This window comes from Hyla sarda, chromosome 1, assembly GCF_029499605.1.
Source record: "Hyla sarda isolate aHylSar1 chromosome 1, aHylSar1.hap1, whole genome shotgun sequence".
NCBI classification, from domain to species: domain Eukaryota; kingdom Metazoa; phylum Chordata; class Amphibia; order Anura; family Hylidae; genus Hyla; species Hyla sarda.
In genome coordinates, this window is record NC_079189.1 from 499519077 (window position 1) to 499542047 (window position 22971).

Below are 22971 nucleotides of genomic sequence, written 5' to 3' on the forward strand. Positions count from 1 at the left end.
AATTCCCAGGATTTTCCAAGGGAACATACATCCTTGGTAAGGACCCGTCACAGTGGGTCACATATGGGTGCATTAACATCACGATTTTACCATACTACTTCTCACGATTTTTTACTTTGAAATCGTACAAATCTGCATGCCATGTCATATCCATTGACTTCCATTCATTAATGGTAGACAACAAATGCATCAGTTTTGATCCACATCCGATTTTGCACGATTTAAGATTGGAGGTAAAATTGTGGTTGACCACGATTTTTCGTCCAGATTCAAAATGTCCGATTTTTTTATTTTTTATTATTGAGGTCTATGTAAATCGCATGGAATCGTATGACTGTGCGATTCTATCAGATTAATTGCACATGATTTTTTTGTACGCATGCACAGTAGACTTCAAAACACACACTTCAAATATATAAAACTTTATTGCCATACATATTAATTTTAAAAACGGGATCAGATTTTTAGAATCTGATAGGAAAGACATTTTGACATACGATTGTATATGATTTTTTGCATTCCGTTTTTGTCCGATTTTACGGTCCGATAATCAGATGGTTAAATCGTTATGTGAACCTAGCCTAAGTTCCCCCACGGAGAGAAAATGGAGGGCTGGGACAAATGAAGTCCCAATGCTCATAAGCAGAGCATTGACCCCAAGTGTAATCCAGGGAACCCTGCAGAAAAGAGGTACAGTACTAAAAGTATCAAAAATGTGCTAATATTGAAGTGAACCCCCCCAAATCCTGTTGGAAGGGTCCCACAAATGCATGGCCCGAGGACAGGAATCGTAGATATAGCCAAAGGACCGAGAAGAGGCTGCAGATCATAAAATCGCCACCAGATCCTTAACTTATTAAAGAAGAAAAAGGCCAGGTCTGGAAAACTCCAGACCTGTGTCTGCCTCCTACTGACACTAGCTAAAACTGAGTTCCTCATGGCAGGTGGGCGGGTATATCCTGCCAGGGAGGAGCCGACTTTTTTTCCTAGTGTCAGCACCTCCTAGTGGCAAGAGCATATATCCTGTGTCCCCCAATAAAACGACCGAAAAAGCCCAATGGCACTCCTCCTCTTCTGTGCCCACAGAGCACTTTACATCCACATATGGGGTATTTCCTTAATCAGAAGAAATGGGGTTACAAATTTTGGGGAGCTTTTTCCCCCCATTACCACTACCAAAATAAACATTTTTTATTTGGGGTAACAGCAACACTTTAGTAAAAAAAACAAATAAAAAAAATTTGTCAAACACCTGCGGGTTGTTATGGCTCACTATACCCCTTGTTACGTTCTGTGAGGGGTGTAGTTTCCAAGATGGGGTCACATGTGGGTGGTTTTTTTTTTCCCCCTGTTTATGTCAGAACCAATTTAGGCCTCAAATGTACATGGCGCTCTCTCACTCCTGAGCCCTGTTGTGCTCTCGCAGAGCACTTTACCTCCACATATGGGGTATTTCTGTACCCCATATGCGTTACAAATTTTGGGGGTCTTTTTCTCTGTACAAAGCCCCCAAAATTTGTAACAATTTCTCCCTCGTACGGAAATACCCCATATGTGGCACTAAACTGTTGCCTTAAAATACGACAGCGCTCAGGAGTGAGAGAGCGCCATGCTCATTTGAGGCATAAATTAGGGATTTACATAGGGACGGACCCGGATGCAAGCGTTGTACTTTCCACTGCCACCAAAAATGCCGTGGCAGTGTTTCTCAAACAGGGTGCCTGCAGCTGATGCAAAACTCCTAGCCTTGACAGTCAATGGCTGTCCAGCAATACTGGGAGTTGTTTTGCAACAGCTGGAGGCTCTGCTTTGGAAGCAGTGCTGTACAAGACGTTTTTTATGGGGGGGGGCTGTGTAAGGGTGTGTGTATGTAGTGTTTTACTTTTGTATGTGTAGTGTTTTAAGGGTGCATTCACACAGGCGGGGGTTCACAGCGTGTTTCCCGCTGGGGAGTTTGAGCTGCAGTGGAAAATTTGTCGCATCTCAAACCTCCAGCTGTTGCAAAACTACAACTCCCAGCATGCACAGACAGACTGTGAATGCTGGGAGTTGTAGTTTTGTAACTACTGGAGGCACACTGGTTGGGAAACACTGTGTTAGGTAACAGACTAAGCGTTTCTGTGCTAGTGTGCCTCCAGCTGTTGCAAAACTACAACTCTCAGCATGCACTGACAATCGAAGGGCATGCTGGGAATTGTAGTTATGCAACAGCTGGAGGCACACTAATACAACTCCCAGCATGCTCTTTTGGCTGTCCGTGCATGCTGGGAGTTGTAATTATGCAACAGCTGGAGGCACACTTTTTCATAAAGAACGATTTCAGCAGGCATCCCGTTCACTGCCCGGTTACCGGCGGTGAATGGAAACGTTTAGGCCCTTGGTCTTGAATGGTTTAAAAAGGCAAGGGGGTGGGGGGGAATAGGGACAAAGGCAAAAAACAAAAACTTTCCCGTTCCTGAAAGGGTTAATGAACATAAAATAATTAAACATAAAAGCACACTTGCCTTTTTCATTCCCATAAGAGCCTCTGTGAATTCCAGACTGGATGTTATATACATCCACATTACCAGTGGACAACCCAATCACCACAAAATTACCACAGCTTGTGATTTCTACAGCCTGCAAAATAAAGAGAAAGATAAAAATATAAGCACCAATCTGGATAAAGAATTTTCAGTGCCAAAGGTAAATGGTTTTGTAATACACATGGAAACCTACTTAAAACCGGCATTTCATATGCCATCCTATGGTAAATCCCCACCGAACTATCAGAGCTATAGTAGATTTTAGCTAAAGCCAACGCCTGCACACCCACCATAAATCCTCCCCTTCAAATCACCACCACTTTTGGAGAAGGTTTATCTGCTTTGAATACCCAGATTTTGTCATGCAATGAAAATACCTTAGAGGGGAACTTAACAACTAGGGTACGGGATAAGTATCTAATCGTGGGGGTCTGACCGCTGGGACCCCCACAATCTCCTGCCTGGTGCCCTGCCTCTCCCCATGAAAACAGCAGCCTATGCTCAGTGCATTGAACTGTGTTGAACAATGAACACTTAAAAGCCCATTTAGATGCCACGGTTAACTTTAACAGCAATCATCTAACAAAAGCCAACCGCTGCAAACATAGCTAGTAGCGACCACCCCAGGCTACCGAAGGTCACTGTGTAAGGAGTGAGAGGAGTGAGAGGAGTAAGTCAGAGTTAAACAAATGTGATATTGACTTTAAATTCCTGTTACACCAAGAATGATCCATACGTACTGTGGCATGTACGCCTTTTGTTTTATTGAGATGTGGGGGCTTTAGCTTGTAAGCTCCCATTGTAGATCTAACAAAATTCCATGTAGTACAAGATAACTTGCTTCGGTGACATGCAATAATCCCATCCCAGTCACTCTGTCGTGCAGTCTCTGCCAAATACAAAGAATAAAAGCATATTTCATAAAAATCTATGTACAAGGACAAAAGTTATTTAAGCAAATAAAGCATTATACTAGAAAATAGTTTTTCCCTTTTAAAGAATGATAGCATACCTCTAGACCACATCATTACTCTAGGATCAGGGAGCAGAACTGGTTTAGTAAATAGGGCCTGTGCTGCGGCACCCTGCAATGTGGGTGACCTGGAGGGCCATGGCACAGTGAAATGTTAGGAAAGGATGCAGCTCAAAATCAGCTCTGCCCACCTTTATTACCAGGATCATCGTAGGTCCCAGAGGTCAGATAGAAATAGAGAGATTTTTGTCTTACCGTAAAATCCTTTTCTCGGAGGATCCATTGGGGGACACAGACCTTCCGGTATATGCTGTTGTTGCTAGGAGACTTGACACTAAGGAAGGCAAAAGAGTCGGCTCCTCCCAGCAGGATATACCCGCCTACAGAGCCTGAGGTAATCAGTTTAGTCCCCAAGCAGTAGGAGAGGACCGAGAGAGGCAGAAAACCAAGACCAGTCCGAGGTAACAAAAAAAAAAATAATTAACTGAACACACCCTTGGACAGGTAACCAAAACCGAAACACCAAAGAAAGGGCGGGAGCTGTGTCCCCCAATGGATTCTCCGAGAAAAGGATTTTACGGTAAGACAAAAATCCCTTTTTCTCTATCGGCTCCATTGGGGGACACAGAACTTGGGACGTACCAAAGCCGTCCCTAGGGTGGGCACAGAAAACAATCAAGGGACAGGCTGGGCCACCGCCGCCTGCAACACCTTACGGCCCAGACTAGCATCCGCGGATGCAAAGGTATGAACCTGGTAGAATTTAGTAAAAGTGTGCAAGGACGACCAGGTAGCCAGCCTCCTTACAGACTTGAGAAGCTGAAGCTCTGTTATAGAGAGCCCAGGAAGCTCTGACAGAACGTGGGGAGTGAGCTGAAACCCTGAAAGGAGGGGTCTTTCCCCTGCAACGGTAAGCTTCTGAAATGGCAGACCTGATCCACCGCGAAATGGTCGCCTTAGAGGCAGGTAGACCCTTACGGTGACCGTCCGTAAGAACAAAAAAGAATCACAGTGACGAAAAAAACGTAACAGAGAGGTAGGTATGCCCATACCACATCAAGTTTATGAAGCAAACACTCCCCGGGATGAGATGGAGTGGGACAAAAAGGACGGGAGGACGATATCCTCATTAAGGTGGAAGGCAGAAACCACCTTAGGCAGGAAAGAAGGAATCGGACGAAAAACAACTTTTTCCTGATGGACAATTAGAAAGGGAGAGCCGCAAGAAAGAGCCGCCAACTCCGAAACCCGTCTGATGAAGGTAATTGCCATAAGGAACGCCACCTTCCAGGAAAGGAGACAAAGGGAAAACTCCCTGAGGGGTTCAAAGGGCGCGCCCTGTAGTGCACCAAGGACCAAATTAAGATCCCAAGGAGGAGTAGGAGACCTGTAAGGAGGAGCCGCATGGGCCACTCCTTGAAGGAAGGTCCGAACACGAGACTCAGATGCCAGAGGGCGTTGGAAAAGAATGGAAAGGGCAGACACTTCACCCTTTAAAGAGCTGAGAGCTAATTGCAGCCCTGACTGCAAAAATGAAAGAAGTCGAGGAAGGGAGAACACGACTGGAGAAAGAGATTGAGATTCGCACCAACGAAAATAAGACCGCCAGGTACGGTGGTAAATCCTTGCGGAAGAGGGCTTGCGTGCCTTGAGCATAGTGCTTGTGTTGAGAAGCCCCGGGCCCTTAGTACCGCGGTCTCAACCGCCACGCAGTCAAATGCAGCGATGGTAAATTGGGGTGGCACAGGGGACCCCGAGAGAGAAGGTCTGGACGAAGCTGAAGGCGCAGCGGAACGTCGTCCAGGAGCCAGACGACGTCAGCGTACCACGCCCTCCGAGGCCAATCTAGAGCCACTAGCATGGCGGGAATATTCTCCGCTCTGAGCTTCCTCAAGACCCTGGGAAGGAGAGAACAGATGAGGAAGGGCGAACCCCGACCAAGGAATTACCAGTGCATCCACTGCCAGAGCACAGGGGTCCCGCGACTTTGACACAAAGAGGGGAACCTTCTGGTTGTGCCGGAATGCAAAGAGGTCCACATTTGGAGTTCCACAGAGGCCGCAGATCTCTGCAAATACCTCCGGATGAAGGGACCACTCGCCGGGGTCGGGAGAGGACCGGCTTAGGAAGTCCGCTTCCCAACTGTTTACGCCTGGGATGTGAATTGCCGAGATGGCCGGAACCCTGAGCTCCGCCCAGAGAATGATCTTGGAAACTTTGGCCATCGCCACCAAACTGCGGGTGCTGCCCTGGCGATTGGTGTAGGCCACCGCAGTGGAGTTGTCCGACTGGACACGAACTGGCCGGCCCTGGAGAAGGCTCTCCCAATGCAACAGGCAAAGGTAGATTGCCCTCAGTTCTAAGATGTTGATCGGGAAGAGTGTCTCCCTGGGAGACCAAAGGCACTGGACTGTCTGGTCTCGGAAGACACCCCTCCATCCCGAAAGGCTGGCATCCGTCGTGACAACCAGCCAATGGAGGGGCAGGAAGGAGCTCCCCTGAAGAAGCAGGGGGGAGCGGAGCCACCACAGAAGGGAGCGGCAAGATGTCCGAGGAAGCACAATCTTGCTATCGAGGGACAATGGAGACCTGTCCCACCGGGATAGAATCGAAAGTAGAAGGGGTCGAAAATGAAACTGAGCGAAGGGAACTGCATCCATGGCCGCCACCATCCGACCCAGGACTTCCATGCAAGACCGAATGGACACTGGGGAGGTTCCTGAGTATACGAACCCCTGACAGAGGCGTCAACCGCTTGTCCGACGGGAGGTGAACCCGGGCGGACCGGGTGTCGAACCGAAGTCCTAGAAAAACCAGGGACTGAGTGGGGGATAGGTTGGACTTGTCCCGATTGACCAACCAACCGAAGCGAGACAGGGCCTGAAGAGGGTGAGATTCTCTAGATTCTGGTCCCTAGACGGAGCCTTGATCAGAAGGTCATCCAAGTAAGGATTCACCGAGACCCCCCTTGTCCGTAGCAGGCCGATCACCGGCTCAAGGACCTTTGTGAACACCCTCGGAGCTGTGGCCAGGCCGAAGGGGAGAGCCACAAACTGGAAGTGTCCCTCCGGGACAGCAAAAAACAGCAACCGCTGGTGTCCCGGAAAAATCGGAACATGGAGGTAGGCGTCCCTGATGTCCATTGAGGAAAGAAACTCCCCCTGATCCATGGTTGCCACAACCGAACAGAGAGACTCCATGCGGAAGTGGTGCAGGAGGAGATGCCGGTTGAGGAGCTTTAGATCCAAGATGGGGTGTACTGAACCCCTTTTTTTGGAAACTACAAAGAGGTTGGAATAAAAACCTCGAAAGCGTTCCCTGGGAGGAACTGGGACAATGACCCCCTGAATGAGGAGGGACTGAAGCGCACCCCAAAAGGCCTTTGCCAGAGAGGGAGATCGCGGAACTCGGGAAAGGAAAAAGCGATCCGGTAGCCATTGGACACCACATCTCTGACCCAGGAGTCCTGCACATGTGTGGTCCAGACGTCCCGGAAGAGTAACAGACGACCTCCCACCCAAGAAAAATCCGCGGTTGGGGCGTAGGTGGGTTTGCGGGTACCCACCTTGGGCGCAAAGCGGCCCGAATGGTTATACGATTTCCAGGATTTGCGAGTCTGGAAGAAGGGAGCCTTCTTGTCCCGAGAAGGCGCGTGCCTAGTCCCCTTCGTGACCCCGAAGGTCCGAAAGGAGGTAGATTTACGGCGGGAGGTAGTACTACGGGCCTTACTTTGAGGTAATAAGGAACTCTTCCCTCCCGTGGCTTCCGAGAGGATCTCGTCTAGGCGCTTACCAAAAAGCCGAGAGCCAGTAAAAGGAAGCTCAGTGAGAGACTTTTTAGAGGCTGCGTCCGCATCCCAGGCTTTGAGCCACGTGGATCTACACCCGTTGCAAAAGCAGCACAGCGGGCCGACTGCATGGAAGCAGAACACAGAAAATCTACAGCTTTAGAAAGCAGGAGAATTAAGTCGGCCAGTTCTTCCGAGGAAGCCCCAGAAGAAATGCCCTGGTGGAGTCGGGAAACCCAGATCGTAAGGGCCCTGGAAACCCAGGCAGAGGCAAAGGCAGGGAGAAGAGATGAACCCGCAGCCTCAAAGGCAAAATTTAGCCAAGGTCTCCACCTTTTTGTTCGCTGGATCCTTAAAAATTGCAGCATCGGGCAAAGGTTGTAGTCTTAGATAGACGGGAGACTGGTGGGTCCATCGTAGGAGGTGAGGTCCACCGGGCAATGAGGTCCTTAGCAAAGGGATAACGTGCTTGAACCTTCTTTGTTTCTTGAAACCTCTTGTCAGGGTGCCTCCAGGCAGACTCTAGCAAGGCTTCAAATTCAGCATGGGAGCTGAACATCTTGGGTGCCGGATGGGCATGATGAAAGGAAACTTCTGGGACAGCGTCCAAAGTTCCTAGGTCCTCTAGGTGAAAGGTGTCTCTTATGGCCGAAACCAATGAGTCCACCGTATCGGTCATGTCTGCGTGGTCTTCTGAGTCAGAGACAGAAGCAGCCCCATCAACTAGTTCTCCAGGGGAGTGGGAACAGGTGGAGGCAGCCTTAGAAGAGGGAGACACTGACCTGGCGCTGTTCTGGAGACTCAGAACGGCGACTCGGGGAGCGTCTTCTAGAAGAAAGACACTTGCTGGAAGACGTAGCAGAGGGACGATGCCTATGAGAGAAGCACATACGTCTGTACAAAGACTCTGGAGAGGAGTCAAAGGAATGACCCCTATTACGCTTGTGAGAGCGTTTAAAATAGGGTGAGGGAGAGCGAGGCTCTCTTGGGGAACGGTGTAAGGAGGACCTCTCTAAGGCAGTCACCACGGAACGGGAGACCTGCACCAAGTAAGAAATAGAGAGGGAAGACACCCATATTGGAGGGGCAGCAGAGCCCACTGGGTCTGGGGGAGCATCTTGAATAGGAATACCAGGGGGGGTCAGAAGATGCAGTGGTGCAGGCGGAACAAGTGGGTTCAGCAGACCCAGGCATTTTGGAGTTGCAGCCCTTACAAGAATAGAAGGTGTCCAGGGCTCCAGGTACCTGTTTAGAGGGAGGAACAGTTCTGGGATCGGACAGGAGTAAAATAAAACAGCCTCACCAGCGTCCGTGTCCCCAACCAGGCAGCTGCTGTGAGGAAAGGAACGAGAAAGGAGAGAGAAAACCGGCAGGGACTGCTGGACCAATCAGAAAAGAGGGGCCGGATTAGACTGAGGCACCTCTGATTGGCTAAAAGACCCCTGTACAGTTTCCATTGGCTGAAGAGATTCGGGCTCTCCCAAAGGCGTGAACTCTGTCGAGAATAATAATAATAATAATAATGGCGCCCGCTCCCATCCCGGAGCATATGTGAGTGCAGGGGAATGGGAGCGAGCGAGAATGCCGGCGCAGCGAGCCGCTGCGAAAGTGAAAGTAAACTGCGCCCTGGCCGTGTCGGCACACGACGCGGCCAGAGCAAAGAGGAATGCTGAAGTGAAAAGACAGCCGCGGCTGCTGAATAACTGCCAAAAGTGAATACACACACACAGTCCTACACCACTCACTCCTTTTAGCCCCCTGTATTCCCTAAGTGCCCCTAATAAACGTTATGAAGCCCTAGTTAGGGACCCCCAACTAGATAGAATAAAAAGGAGTGGGACCAAAATAGGGGGTTTCCAACAGTTGCAAGCCCCCGCACCTGAAAGAAAAAAAAGGGGGGGGGGGGGAATACTCACCTCGATCTGAAGAACTCACCTAATGAAGTCTTCAGTCATGAAGCTTTCAGCCAGCTTTTTTGTCACCTGCATCATGCCGGGCTTGAAAAGCGAGACGAGTAGGGAAAGGTGGGGGACCCAGACCCATAAGGTACAACCCCAGGCGCTGGCCGTTGACGAGAGGGGGTTGACAGTACATCCACGATGCCTGTGCCCCCTCAATCGCAAATGGGGAAACAGTGAACGCTATGTTCCTGAGACCCCACCTGAAAAAAGGAAAATAAAAGGGAAGAAAAACTAATCGTCCCTATACTGGAAAAATAAAAAAATGTTAGACCAAGTCTGGGGAGAACCCCAGACTAGTGTCCATCTCCTGCGACACTAAGCTAAAGCTGATTACCTCAGGCTCTGTAGGCGGGTATATCCTGCTGGGAGGAGCAGACTTTTTTGGTTTCCTTAGTGTCATGTCTCCTAGCAACAGCAGCATATACCCGAAGGTATGTGTCCCCCAATGGAGCCGATAGAGAAAGATTGTTGAAAACAAGGTTATCTTTGCTGGGAATTTGCCCTACATGCTTAGTTTTACTTTTGCCCACATCTGCAATAGACTTTCAATCATCATAATACTCCTCATACAATATACCTGCGTATACGCTGCGTTGGTATTTTAAATAGCTGATTTTGCTACCTATAGACTTCAATGAGTAGGAAAATATGCAGCAATAAATACGCAGCAAAATATGCAGAAGTAAATGGGAGCCCACCTTTAAAAGAAAAAAAGAGCACAAGTGTATCATTTAAAAAAATACATACCAGATGCAAATGACACAACAGGAGGCAATCTTAGGTGTTTGGCACGAAGTCCAAGTTTTTTAGATTTGGCTTTATCTATTGATCCTACAAGTAAGACAATGCATGAAAACATAAGCAATGTGACAAAAAGAAAATTATATACATAAATCTTTTTTGTAGGGGCTTTGTCTCACCACAGATATTAGTGGCATATAGCTATGGTTTGCTACTGATGGAAGTATCAGAACCCCCTACAAAAGGTTATGACATTTTACTGTTCTTCCATTAACTTACCATGTCCAAGGCTTTTATTGAATCTGTCGTGGACTGTGGAAAATGAATGCATAGTTCCATCTTGTCCTGAAGAATAGAAAAAAGGAGATTTTTATGCTTACCGTAGAATCTCTTTCTCGAAGGATCCATTGGGGGACACAGACGATGGGGACAAAGACCATGGGTGTATGCTGCTGTCTCTAGGAGGCTTGACACTATGGTAACAAGAAAGGTCGGCTCCTCCCAGCAGGGTATACCCGCCCACAGGCACCTTAGGTAATCAGTTTTAGTCCCAGAGCAATAGAAGACCGACAGGTCAAGAGAAAAACCACAAACTGTCCAAGCAACCAGAAGAAAAAGGTAACTGAACACGCCCTCGGACAGATAACTGAAATAGGAACACCAGAAAAAGGGTAGGAGCTGTGTCCCCCAATGGATCCTTCGAGAAAGAGATTTTACGGTAAGCATAAAAATCTCCTTTTCTCTATCGGCTCCATTGGGGGACACAGACCATGGGACGTACCAAAGCCGTCCCTTGGGTGGGTAAGGAAATCAGTCAGGTGGACAAGCTGGACCACCGCCGCCTGCAACGCCTTCCGGCCCAGAGGAGCATCAGCTGATGCAAAGGTATGAATCTGGTAGGACCTTGTGAAAGTGTGCAAAGACAACCACGTGGACGCTTTACAGAACTTCCGCAGGAATTTGGTTGCCCCCTAGTGATGGTCTGAGAAGCAATCCCTCTAATGCTTATAAATTTGCAGAACAGAATAATGGCACTATCGCATGTGGGAAAGTCAGGTGTAAATGCTGCACTATGATTGATAAAGGCAATAGTTTTGTCTAATGTTTCAAAAAAGTCCTCTTACTAATGGGTTACATGACTGCGAGAGCAGTTATGTTATTTATCTTCTCTCCTGTATATGCGGTTTACAATATGTGGGCCGCACCATTCAGACGGTGCGGTCCCGCATGAATAAACATCGGTCTAATGTAGGGAAACAGTTCATGCTACATAGTGTCTCTCGTCATATTTGTCAGACACATGCAGGAATTTTGATTGTTTAAAATTGAAAGTTATTGAGGCTATACCATCTGCCGTTCAAAACAGCTTCCAGAAATTAATTAATAGAGAGTCCTATTGGATTTTTTCTTTATGTTCCCTCTTTCCAGAGGGATTAAATGAGATGATCGAGAACGCGAGCTAGCATGAACTGTTCCCCATCTTTTATATGTTTTACTTGTTAAATATAAATCTTTTTATAATCTGTATCTGTTTTTCCTGTTATTGTGTTTTATGCCAGCAATGTATGGGTTAATGTTTTTTTGTATAAATATCCCCAGTCCTCCCCTTTTCCCAACATGTCTGATGAAGCTGGTTATCCAGCGAAACGCGTTGCATGCCGGGTAAAATAAATCTGTTTTTACCCTGAAGTCTTGTGCGCCAGCTCTATCCTGTGCTGTCCTGGAAGGATCCGTCTTTGCTTCACTTCGTGTTGCCAGGAGCGGCTGCCGAGTCTCGCCCACATAGGGTTTATGCCTACACCATTGTTGTACTTGGTCGCAGTACAACCTACATCGGTGAGCAATATTGCTTAAGTTGTACCTTATTTATTTACGGTATCACACTAGGAGCGCCGTCTTCCTTTGTCTATAGTCTCAGCATGGTGTGAACCACTCGGGAAGAGAAACCTCAAAAAAGGTCCTCAGAACCGCTGTCTCAACCGCCACACCGTCCAAAGCAGAGACTGTAAATAGGGGTGGCACAGAAGACCTGAGATAAGAGGTCTAGACGATAGAGAAGGCGCAGCGTTAAGTAGTTCAGGAGCCTGACCACGACGACGTACCACGCCTGCCGGGGCCAGGATGGGCCACGAGAATGGCGGAAATGCCCTCTGCTGAGAGTTTCCTCATGGCCCCGAAAGAGAGGAAGGAGAGGAAACAGATAGATAATGTAGGGCAAAGCCCGACCAATAAACAGATAAGGTAGGGCAAAGCCCGACCAAGAGAGGTTGTGGCGGGACGTGCAGAGGTCCACGCCTTGAGCGCCCCAGGGGTTGCAGATCATTGCAAACATCTCCGGATGTGGGGACAACTCGCCTTGGACGACTGAGGACCGGCTGAAAAGACCACATCCCAGAGATGCCCAGAATGAGGATAGCTGAGATGGCCGGAAACCTGAGTTCCGCCCAGAAGGGAATTTCCCACAAAGCAAGCAAAGAAAGTATTGCCCTAGGCCCAACATGTTGAAGGGGAAAAAGGCTTCTCGGGGGACAAAGGCCGGTCCCTGAAAACACCTCCACAGCCCGTACAGACTGTCAGGGAGGGGCAGGAAGGAGCGCCCCTGAAAAAAAACGGGGGGGGGGGGGGGGGGGGAAAACGAAGCCACCATAGAACGGGCCGACAAGACTGTCGAGAGAGAACGATCTTGCGGTCGAGAGACAACGGAGACCTGTCCCACCGGAAGAGAATCACCAGTTGAAGGGGTCGGTGATGAAACTGGGCAAATGGCTGACCGACCCAGGACATCCATGCAAAAGCGAATGGCAACTGGAGCAGGGTGCCGAAATCACCGGACTCTGGATAAGAGTCAGCCGATTGGTCAGCGGAGTCGAAAGCGGGCATAGGCCACTACGTACTGGAGCCCCAGGAGAGCGTTTGGACTTGTCCCGATTGACCATCCAACCAAAGTGAGACAAGGTCTGGAGGTTTAGACTAAGGGCCCTGGCTGGAGCTCTGATCAGGAGGTTGTCCAAGTAAGGAATCACGGAAAAAACTGTTGTCCGTAAAAGTGCTATCACAGGAGCCAGGACTTTGGTAAAGGTCCGCAGAGAAGTGGTCAGACCGAAATGGAGAGCCACAATAGAATATGACCGTCCGGAACTGCAAAGCAGAAAGCGGAGGTACCGCTTGTGACCGGGAAACAGTGAGATGTGGAGGCAGGCATCCTTGATGTCCACCGAGGAACGAAAAGCACCAGGAGCGCCAGTACCGAACGGAGAGACTCTATTCAGGATGGGAAAGCAGAAGATGCTGGCTGAGATACTCGAGAACCAAGATTGGGCGAACAGAAACGCCTTCTTGGAGACCACAAAGAGGTTGGAATAACCCTCGAAAACGTTCCCCTGAAGGAACCGGGATAAATACTCCCTGTGTAGGGACCACTCACTGAATGTGCGAGGTCCAGGCATCCTGGAAGAGTAAGAGGCGACCAACCACCCGAGAAAAGATCGGCGGGTGGGGGTGACTCTGCAGGCCGAGGAAGGCCTATGGGTGCCTGATGGGGCCGCAAAACGGCCGGAATGGATAGCGTACCTCCGGGAGGGATGGGTCCGGAAGGAGGGAGCCCTCTCCCCGTGAAGGCGCCTGGCTGGACCCTTTGTTGGTACCCTTTGCTGGTACCAAAAGGTCCGCAGAACCGGAAGGAGGACTTACGACGGAAAGAGGTTCTGTGAGCCTTATCCAGAGGTAATAAAGAACTCTTTTCCACCCGTCGCCTCACTTCCTGAAGGCAGCGTCCGCATTCCAGGCTTTAAGCCACATGGAGGGACGGTGGCTACGGTAGCTTATGGCAAAGGCAGCACAGTGGCTGCGCATGAAAGCAAAGGAAACACAAACCCCTTTGCAGATGCTGACGTTGTAAGGACCTGAACCTAGGACCCAGCACTGCAATGCTACAGTGCCAACCACTGAGCCACCCTAATTCCATAAAACACAGAAAATCTCCAGTTTTGGAGAGGAGGTCCACCGAGCAATGAGGTCCCTGGCGAAGGTATACCACACTTGAACCTTCTTTGTTTCCTGAAACTTCTCGTCAGGGTGCCTCCAGGCGGATACCAGCAGGGCGTAACATTCAGCGAGAGAGCTGAAAGACTTGGGTGCCGGTTGGGCACAAGGAAAGGAGACTTCTGGACCACGTCCGAAGTTCCTGGGTCCTTTAGATGGAAGGTGTCTCTTATGGCCGAAACCAATGAGTACACCACATAGGCATATACGAGCGGTCCTCCGAGTCGGAGGCCGAATCAGAAACCTCATCCACAAGTTCTCCAGGTGAATGGGAACGAGGTGAGGCAGCCCTGGAAGAGGTTGGGCACAATGAAAGGAAACTTCTGGACCACGTCCGAAGTTCCTGGGTCCTTTAGCTGGAAGTTGTCTCTTATGGCCGGAACCAACGAGTACACCACATCAAGCATATCCGTTCAGTCCTCTGAGTCGGAGGCCGAATCAGAACCTCATCCACAAGTTCTCCAGGTGAAGAACGTGAGAGGTGTTTTTTTTTTTTGAACCTCATCCACAAGTTCTCCAGGTGAATGGGAACAAGGTGAGGCAGCCCTGGAGGTGGGCACGATGAAAGGAAACTTCTGGAGCCACGTCCAAAGTGCCTGGGTCCTCTAGATGGAAGGAGTCTCTTATGGCCGAAACCAATGAGTGCTCCATGTCAGACATATCCGTGCAGTCCTCTGAATCAGAGGCCGAATCGGAAACTTCACCCACAAGTTCTCCAGGTGAAGAACGTGAGAGGTGTTTTTTTTTTTTTTGGAAGAGGTTGAGGTACGTGGTCTGGAGAGCCAGAGCGACGACCACGCAAGCGTCCTCCGGAGGAGAGACACCTTGGACAAGTTGGAGTAACGGCTAGCCCTATGAGGGGAGCGACCGTGCCTACCAGAAGACCCAGGGGATGAGTAAGAGAACACTCCCTTATTACGCCTGCCAGAGCGGTGAATAGGGAGAATGTGAGCGGGACCCTCTGGAGGGCCAGAGTAGAGGACTACTCCAAGGCTGTAGCCAAGTCGGGGAGGATAGTAGGGGGAGCAGTGGTGCAGGCGGAAGAAGTGAATTCTGCAGAACCGGGCATGGTAGAATTGCAGCCCCTGTAAAAATAATAGGAGACCAGGGCCCTTGCTATTTGTCTAGAAGGAAAGACAATTCCGGCTCGGCCATATCCAAAAGGAAACAGCACACCCATAAACAGCCTTGTCCTGGTGTATATGTGTGTCCCCAGTGAAGTAGCAGCTGTGAGGAGCGCTGAACAGCTGAGGAGAGAGAGAGAGTGAAGACAGAACGCTTAGCCAATGAGAAGAGAGGGGCCGGATCTGGGCCCTGGCTGGTCTGGCCAAGCCTCTCATTGGCCTTTAAAAAACCTCCTCTGCACGCGCATAGCGCTGATATGCAGAGAAAAAGACTGGCCGCATAATAGAATAGAGATTCCCGCGGCCGGGCTATAATGGCATCCTCGCCACACATAAAGTAAAAACAATGCCAGCAGCCCGCAGCTGCCGACAGAGCAGGGCTGAATTCCGGCGCGATATGGCCGGAGATAGGGGCCGCGCTCACAGAGCACAGGAGGAGTCGACAGTGTTCCACTGCCGAAATGAAAGTAAATGCCCGAGGAGTGACGGCGTCTGTGAAAAGGCGCCGGGGCTACAACATCCCTAGAGAAGGGAGGCTTAAAACCAGTCCTACAACACTGATTTTTTTTATGCAGTCCCCCACTGAGTGAAAATCCCCAGTACCTCCCGCCTGAAAGGGTTCCCCACATGTCAGGGAAATAATAATAAAGAGGAGTGGGCTGAAGTAGGATGCAGAATCCTAGAATCTGCAAGAAAAGGGAGAAAAATACTCACCTTCAGCCTGAAGAACTTACCTCATGAAGTCTTCAGCCAGCTTTGTCACCTGCATCATGCCAGGCTACCATGTGCAAGCAGGGAGGTAGGGGACCCGGACCCATGAGGTACAACCCCAGGCGCTGACCATTGGCGAGAGGGGGTTGACAGCACATATACGCAATGTATGTGCCCCCTCAATCGCAATGGGGAAACAGTGAGACGCAGTTCCTGAGTCCCCACCTGAAAACAGGAAAGAAAACCAAATAAAAAACTAACACATCCCTAAATCTAGGAAAATAATAAAACATAAGCCCTGGTCTGGAGAGAACTCCAGACCAGTGTCTACCTCCTTAGACACTAAGCTAAAACTGATTACCTCAGGTGCCTGTGGGCGGGTATACCCTGCTGGGAGGAGCCGACTTTTCTTGTTGCCATAGTGTCAAGCCTCCTAGATACAGCAGCACATACCCATGGTCTGTGTCCCCCAATGGAGCCGATAGAGAAAAAGCAGTTTTTCATAATCCATGCTCAGTGCCCAACATGTTAAAACAAACAGGCAGATTGTAGAAATCATCAAGCCACCACGGTTACCTGCACTGAGGATTTGTTTCCCATCCAGTCCATGGTGCCGAATGAAAGTGGGTGGAGCACTGTGACCAACACGGAACCTAAGCAAACGGCCTTGTCCTCCAGGGCCATCAAAGATCCATACCTGTATACAGTAAATTTATTTTAGGTTTATTACATTCAGTAACTACAAAGATAGCTCTCATAGCTATACTTAAATCTATTCTAACCACAGACTGTTATGGCATATACAGAAGGTGTTATAGATGGCAGCTTCAAACAGGTCAAAGTTAATTACCTGGCTTCTGTAATTCCTATAGAATTTAACATGGAGAGCTGTGGCCAGTTAACACTATGGCTTACTGACCAATGACAGTCTTATGCTGCTATAAAGGAATCACAGGACTACACACAGCCTTATCCCATAGGGTTTACACTACTGATGTCTTGTACTACCTACAGTTGTGACTGTATCTTCCCTAGTTTGTAGGGATCGACCGATATCGTTTTTTTAGGGCCGATACTGATAATCGGTGGAGGTTAGGGCTGATAGCCGATAACTTATACCTATATTCCGGTATAAGTTATCGGCTATTTACCCCCACTCGACACCACTGCAGATCATTGATTTAAAGCGGGCGCTTTAAATCGATGCACTACAGTGGCTTTTGCGGTGCCATAGGCCGCCGCCGCCACCACCCGCTTCTCTCCCCCTATCTGTCAGGGTGCATAGATGCTGCTGCGCAGTGACGCCCGTGCGCAGCGACGCACCTGACGTCACGGCATAGCGGCGTCTATGCAGCGTACTAGGCCAGAGCCTGCCCGGAGTGGAGAAGATGACCCCCGGAGAAGGAGGACAGCCCGGACCGGTTCACCCTCCACCCGGAATGCCGCTGGACACTACAGGAAGGAAGGATGGACAGCCCGGACCACCCCATTACGGGTAAGTTTAATTTTTTTTATTGACTCGGAGGGTGGGGGAGGGGCCCGACCGGTATAGCGGTATGGGCAAAAATCCATACCGGTATACCGCCCAGCACTACGGTGGGGGGTGCGACGCGGTGCGGTGGGTCGGGGGTCATTATTGGCAAGGTAATTGCCGATACCGATAATGCCCAAAATCGTGATTATCAGACGATAATATCGGCCATACCGATAATCAGTCGATCCCTACTAGTTTGTGGTTTTTTTTGTAAGTAGCCCCCTCCCCCATCCCGGGCTTGCAACCCTCTACTCTCCCCTCCCCTCCCCCCCCCCCCCCCAAGTACTGTTTAGTTTCTGTCTGGTATTGTCTTCTGTACTGTGTACTATTGATGTTATCGACATTGCTGCCCCTCAACGAGAGCAATCTGTATGCACGTTTTTGTACTTTCAGTGCTTTCTCAATAAAACTGTTTGGTTTGATATTAAAACATATGAAAGTACAAAAAATATTAAAGTACATGGTCTGCCACTAACTGATCAAACTATAACTGAAGTCCAAAGGAAAACACTGCATATAAATCAACGTATACCTTTGGACTGCAGCTATAGTTTAAAGTCAGTCAACAGCAGTCAGACATGCACACTGCTACTCATTCATTGGTCACACAAAGATAGCCATGTACAGCGCTCAGCTATCTAAGTCAGGCCCATAAACACTGAAAAGTTGCAGCACTCCAACCTGTAGATGACTGATAATTTGTATTACCCGTATGGCATTATCAGCCCCATTGGTTATTAGAAGAGGTTCTCCTTGAACGTATGTTAAGCCAGCAATAGCAGTTGAATGGGCCTCCCTCATCTGACTCATCAGCTTCTTTTCCTCCAGATCCCATAGTCCAATGTGGCCAATGGGGCTTCCAGCTGCCATTATTGGATGTCCATCTAAAAAGGAAAAGGCAAAAATGTAAAAAGCAGCCAAATATACCATATGATGATACTGGTAACCCTTCATACAAACAATACTGAATAAATATTGTTCAAGGACAACCCTTCATCTCTTTACACCATCACAGCCCCCCATGATCCGACAGTAAAAGTGTGTCATTTTGGCCTCTATTAAAAAAATAAAAAAAATAAAAATGCACACATACAGTATATTTTTATTAACATGAAAGTTTATGTATACCTTACAGAGGTATACCTCCATTGGACACTGCAAAACTCATTGTGAAAAGAGCCTGAGGCTGGGTTCACATGCACTATTGTGGTCAGGATTTATAGGCAATTCAGAAGTGGAACTGGGAGAGTAGAAACGATTTGCATCACTTCAGTGTTTTAGAAACACTCCTGATTTTGGCTAATACTGACCAAAATTCTGTGTGTGTGTGTGTGTGTGTGTGTGTGTGTGTGTGTGTGTGTGAGTGAGAGAGAGAGAGATAACCCAACTTTAAAGAGGTACTCCGGTGGAAAACTTTTTTTTTCTTTCTTTTTTTTAAATCAACTGGTGCAAGAAAGTTAAACAGACTTAATCCTTCCAGTACTTATCAGCTGCTGCATGCTCCACGTAAAGTTCTTCTCTTTTTGAATTTCTTTTCAGTCTGACCCCAGTGCTCTCGGCTGACACCTCAGTCAATTTCAGGAACTGTCCAGAACAGAAGAGGTTTGGGGATGGGGATTTGCTCCTTCTCTGGACAATTTCTTACCTGGACAGAGGTGTCAGCAGAGAGCACTGTGGTCAAACATAAAAAATTCATAAAAGAAAATAACTTCCTCTGTAGTATACAGCAGCTGATAAGTACTGAAAGGATTAAGATTTTTAAATAGAAGTAATTTAAAAATCTGTTTTCCACCGGAGTACGCCTTTAACTACTTAAGGACACGGCCCATTTGGGCCTTAAGGACAATTTTATTTTTACGTTTTCGTTTTTTCCTCCTCGCCTTCAAAAAATCATAACTGTTATATTTTCATCCACAGACTAGTACGAGGGCTTGTTTTTCGCGCGACCAGTTGTCCGTTGTAATGCCATCACTCACTATCATAAAAAGTATGGCGCAACCAAAAAAATACTGTTTGTGTGGGGAAGTTAAAAAGAAAACCGCAATTTAGCAAATTTTGGAAGGTTTTGTTTTCACACCATACGATTTACGGTAAAAATTACGTGTTCTTTATTCTTTGGGTCAATACGATTAAAATTATACCCATGATAACATACTTTTCTATTACTGTTGTGCTAAAAAAAAAAAGCTAACTTTTTAACCAAATTAGTACGTTTAAAATCTCCCTATTTTGAAGACCTATAACTTTTTCATTTTTCCATATAAGCGGGGGTATGAGGAATCATTTTTTGCACAATGATCTTTACTTTAATATTATTGATACCATATTTGCTTATATAAAACTTTTAATACTTTATAACTTTTTATTGGAATATAAAGTTATAAAAAAATAAAAAAAAGCAGCTATTTTGGACTGTTTTTTTATTTACGTTCATGCCGTTCACCGTACGCTATCATTAACATTTTATTTTAATAGTTCGGATATTTACGCATGCGGTGATACCAAATATGTATAATATATATATATATATATATATATATTTTTGACACTTTTTTGGGATGAAATAGGGAAAATGGGACAATTTACGTTTTTATTGGGGGAGGGGGTTTTTCAAATTTTTTTTCACTTTTATTTTTACACTTTAATAGTCCCCATAGGGGACTATTTATAGCACTCATAGCACTGATCAGCATTATCGGTCATCTTCTGCTCTGGTCTGCTCGATCGCAGTCCAGAGCAGAAGACCCGTGGAAGGCAGCGGAGGCATCCGTCTGCCGTTCTGGATGATCGTATCGCCGCGGCAGCGCTGCGGGCGATCAGATCATCCATTTTAGTGACCGCGATGCTGCAGATGCATTGATCTGTATTGATCACGGCATCTGAGGGGTTAATGGCAGACATCCGCTCCATTGCGGATGTCCGCCATTACCGGAGGGTCCCTGGCTGCTATCAGCAACCGGGACCTGCCACGCATGATCCGGGCATCACTCTGTACCAGCTCACCAGGACGTACATTTACATCCGGCGTCGTTAAGGTCACACACGAACGTAACCCCCTGCGATAAGACACTTATCTCTTATCCTGTGGATAGGGGATAAGTTGTCTTTTGCTGCAGATGTCCTTTAATAGTTTAGTCTATGTTCTTTCGGGATTTAATAAATCCCCTTTTTCTTGTTCACTAAAATGAAAAACTTAAAATTGGAAGAAAATAACAGCTTTAAAAATATTTAAAAGTTTTTCTGCAGACAATACCATGTTTAATTTCATAACTGCCTGACCAATATTTTATGACCTCTTATAGGACTGAACCATGTGAGCTCACCTGTGCGAAACGATATTGCGGTAATAGGGCCCCAGTCTTGCTGAAAGGTCATTAATGTTTCATCAAATTTAAGGTTGTGAATGACAATTTTACCATTTGTCAAACCAACAGCCACAACATCCACTGCTGGTGCCTGTAAAATGAAGGAGAGGAGAACGTTATAGCCCTATATTACAATTTTATGTTTAACCCCTTGAGGGCACAGCCAATTTTTATTTTTGCATTTTCTCCTGCCTCCTCACCTTTTAAGAGGCATATTTCTTATTTGTCCATCCACAGAGCCATATGAGGGCTTATTTTCTGTGTGACCCTTTGTACTTAGTAATAACACTTTAATTGTAAAATAAAAAATATTTGGCAAAAGGGAATTGAAAGAAGAAAAAAAACAATGCACTTTTGAAACATTTGGGGTGGATTTCATTTTCCTAGATCATTATAACTATCATATATACTTGTATGTTACTATATACATTTTTTTAAATACTTTTTGTAAGAAAATCGTATGCTTAAAACTGCCATATTGTGACACCGACACCTATAGCCTTAATTTTCCATATTCAGGGATGAAGGAGGGCTCTTTTTTTGCACCGCTATCTGTAGTTTTTATCGGTTTCGCATTTGCAAAATATGAGTTTTTTTAATCAATATTATTATATTAAATATATTATATTTTTATTCCATTTTTGATGATTTTAATAAAATCTGGAATCTGATTGGCTGCTATAGGTAACTGCTCCACTGTTTCTCCACACAAACTTTGATAAATCTCCCCCAATGAGTTTGCTCACACATTCTGTTGCCTTATATAAGGAGCAAGGGATGATGTCTATGGACAGAGTTTTAGTCTAACTTCTCCTCCTACAACCAACAGGGAAGAGGTAATGTGACTGAGAAGCTGTTGTCATTGCCGCACAAATATTCCCGTGCAAATTTTACAGTGTGCAGACAACGTAAATCTGTATGTCATATGCCATCTGATACACTGTAAAGTCTACTTTATGCAGCATATTAGGTTCATCAATTTATAAATGTAAATTACATTCTTAACATCTCCCACTTCACTACTAGTTCACAGACCAATACCAGCTAGAAGGAATCTGGAAATATATTTACCTGTTGAATTACAGTCACTCCTGCTTGCCAACCAGGAAATGTGAATAAAAGTTTACTAAGAGAAAAAATTGTGAGATTTTAAAATGACATTATCCATCTATACTAGATCTTTCTTCATATTAACAAACAGAGGTATGCATGTAACATTTTCATAAGGGTGTTAACATTTTGGGGTGCAGTTTTTTTTTTTTAGTGCCAAAGTCAGAAGTTCCATTGAAGTGAATGAAGTCATGTTGTAATACCACACACAACCTGAGGACAGGTGTGGAGCTGTTTTTGGAAAAGCTCAGTTTTTTTATTCCTGGATAACCCCTTTAATGCATCACTAGTAAAGAAGAATGGTGAATTAAATTGGTTGCAGACCTTGTTTACTTACTTGGATTTCACATTCCACAACTGAAGCGTGCCCTGCTGACTTCCTAGGAGAATTTTATTCAAGTACGTGCTTGGGTGCATTATTGCGGAAACTGTAAAATTGCTTTTGTCAAAGTTCAGCTGTAAATACTCCTCTGTTGAACAAAAGTAAAAAAAATAAGTTAACATATTAATATCACTTCTTAATGTATATTTGCAATATGTGCTTTTCCCTTTAACCCCTTAACGACCATGGACGTAAATGTACGTCCTGGTGCGGAGGTACTTAGCGCACAAGGACGTACATTTACATCCTGTACATGACCGGAGCATCGCTAGTTTCATGCACTGCAGGTCCTGGCTGCACTACAGGTCCCACTGCTTTCAGCAGCCAGGGACTTGCTGGTATCAGCGATCGCGCCAGTGTCTGCCATTAACCCATCAGATGGCGTGATCAAGACAGATCACGGAATCTGCGCCAATGCGTACGTTTAAATAGATCGGATCGTCCGCGATGATTCAATTTGTCACAAGCTTCTCAGCTCACCGTTTGCTGACTTTAGCCTGCATAAAATAGTTCAGCTTTCAGGTGCTTCGGTGGGCTGTAGACTCTCTCCTAGGACTGTATCCACCTTTTCCAGCCCACCGGAACACCTGAAAGCTGAACCAATGTATGCAGGCTAAAGTCAGCAACTGCCGAGAAGTTTGTGATGAATCGAATCACTGTAACTCCACTCATCTCTATTAGCAATCAAGTTATTGCTATAGATAGTGCCCTATGGGG

General features: G+C 46.9%; 1 protein-coding gene across 1 annotated transcript in view; it reads right to left on the reverse strand.

Moving 5' to 3' along the window:
- Positions 1-22971, reverse strand: part of WDR36 (WD repeat domain 36) — a 61779-nt gene that overhangs the window by 25543 nt on the left and 13265 nt on the right. Inside the window, exons 5-13 of the mRNA XM_056537475.1 lie at positions 22210-22342; positions 21834-21888; positions 20721-20853; positions 18106-18281; positions 16440-16560; positions 10267-10332; positions 9994-10077; positions 3266-3414; positions 2505-2619 (exon numbers count right to left, since the gene is read on the reverse strand). Coding sequence (XP_056393450.1) covers positions 2505-2619; positions 3266-3414; positions 9994-10077; positions 10267-10332; positions 16440-16560; positions 18106-18281; positions 20721-20853; positions 21834-21888; positions 22210-22342 — 1032 coding nt within the window. The remainder of the gene's footprint in view (positions 1-2504; positions 2620-3265; positions 3415-9993; positions 10078-10266; positions 10333-16439; positions 16561-18105; positions 18282-20720; positions 20854-21833; positions 21889-22209; positions 22343-22971) is intronic.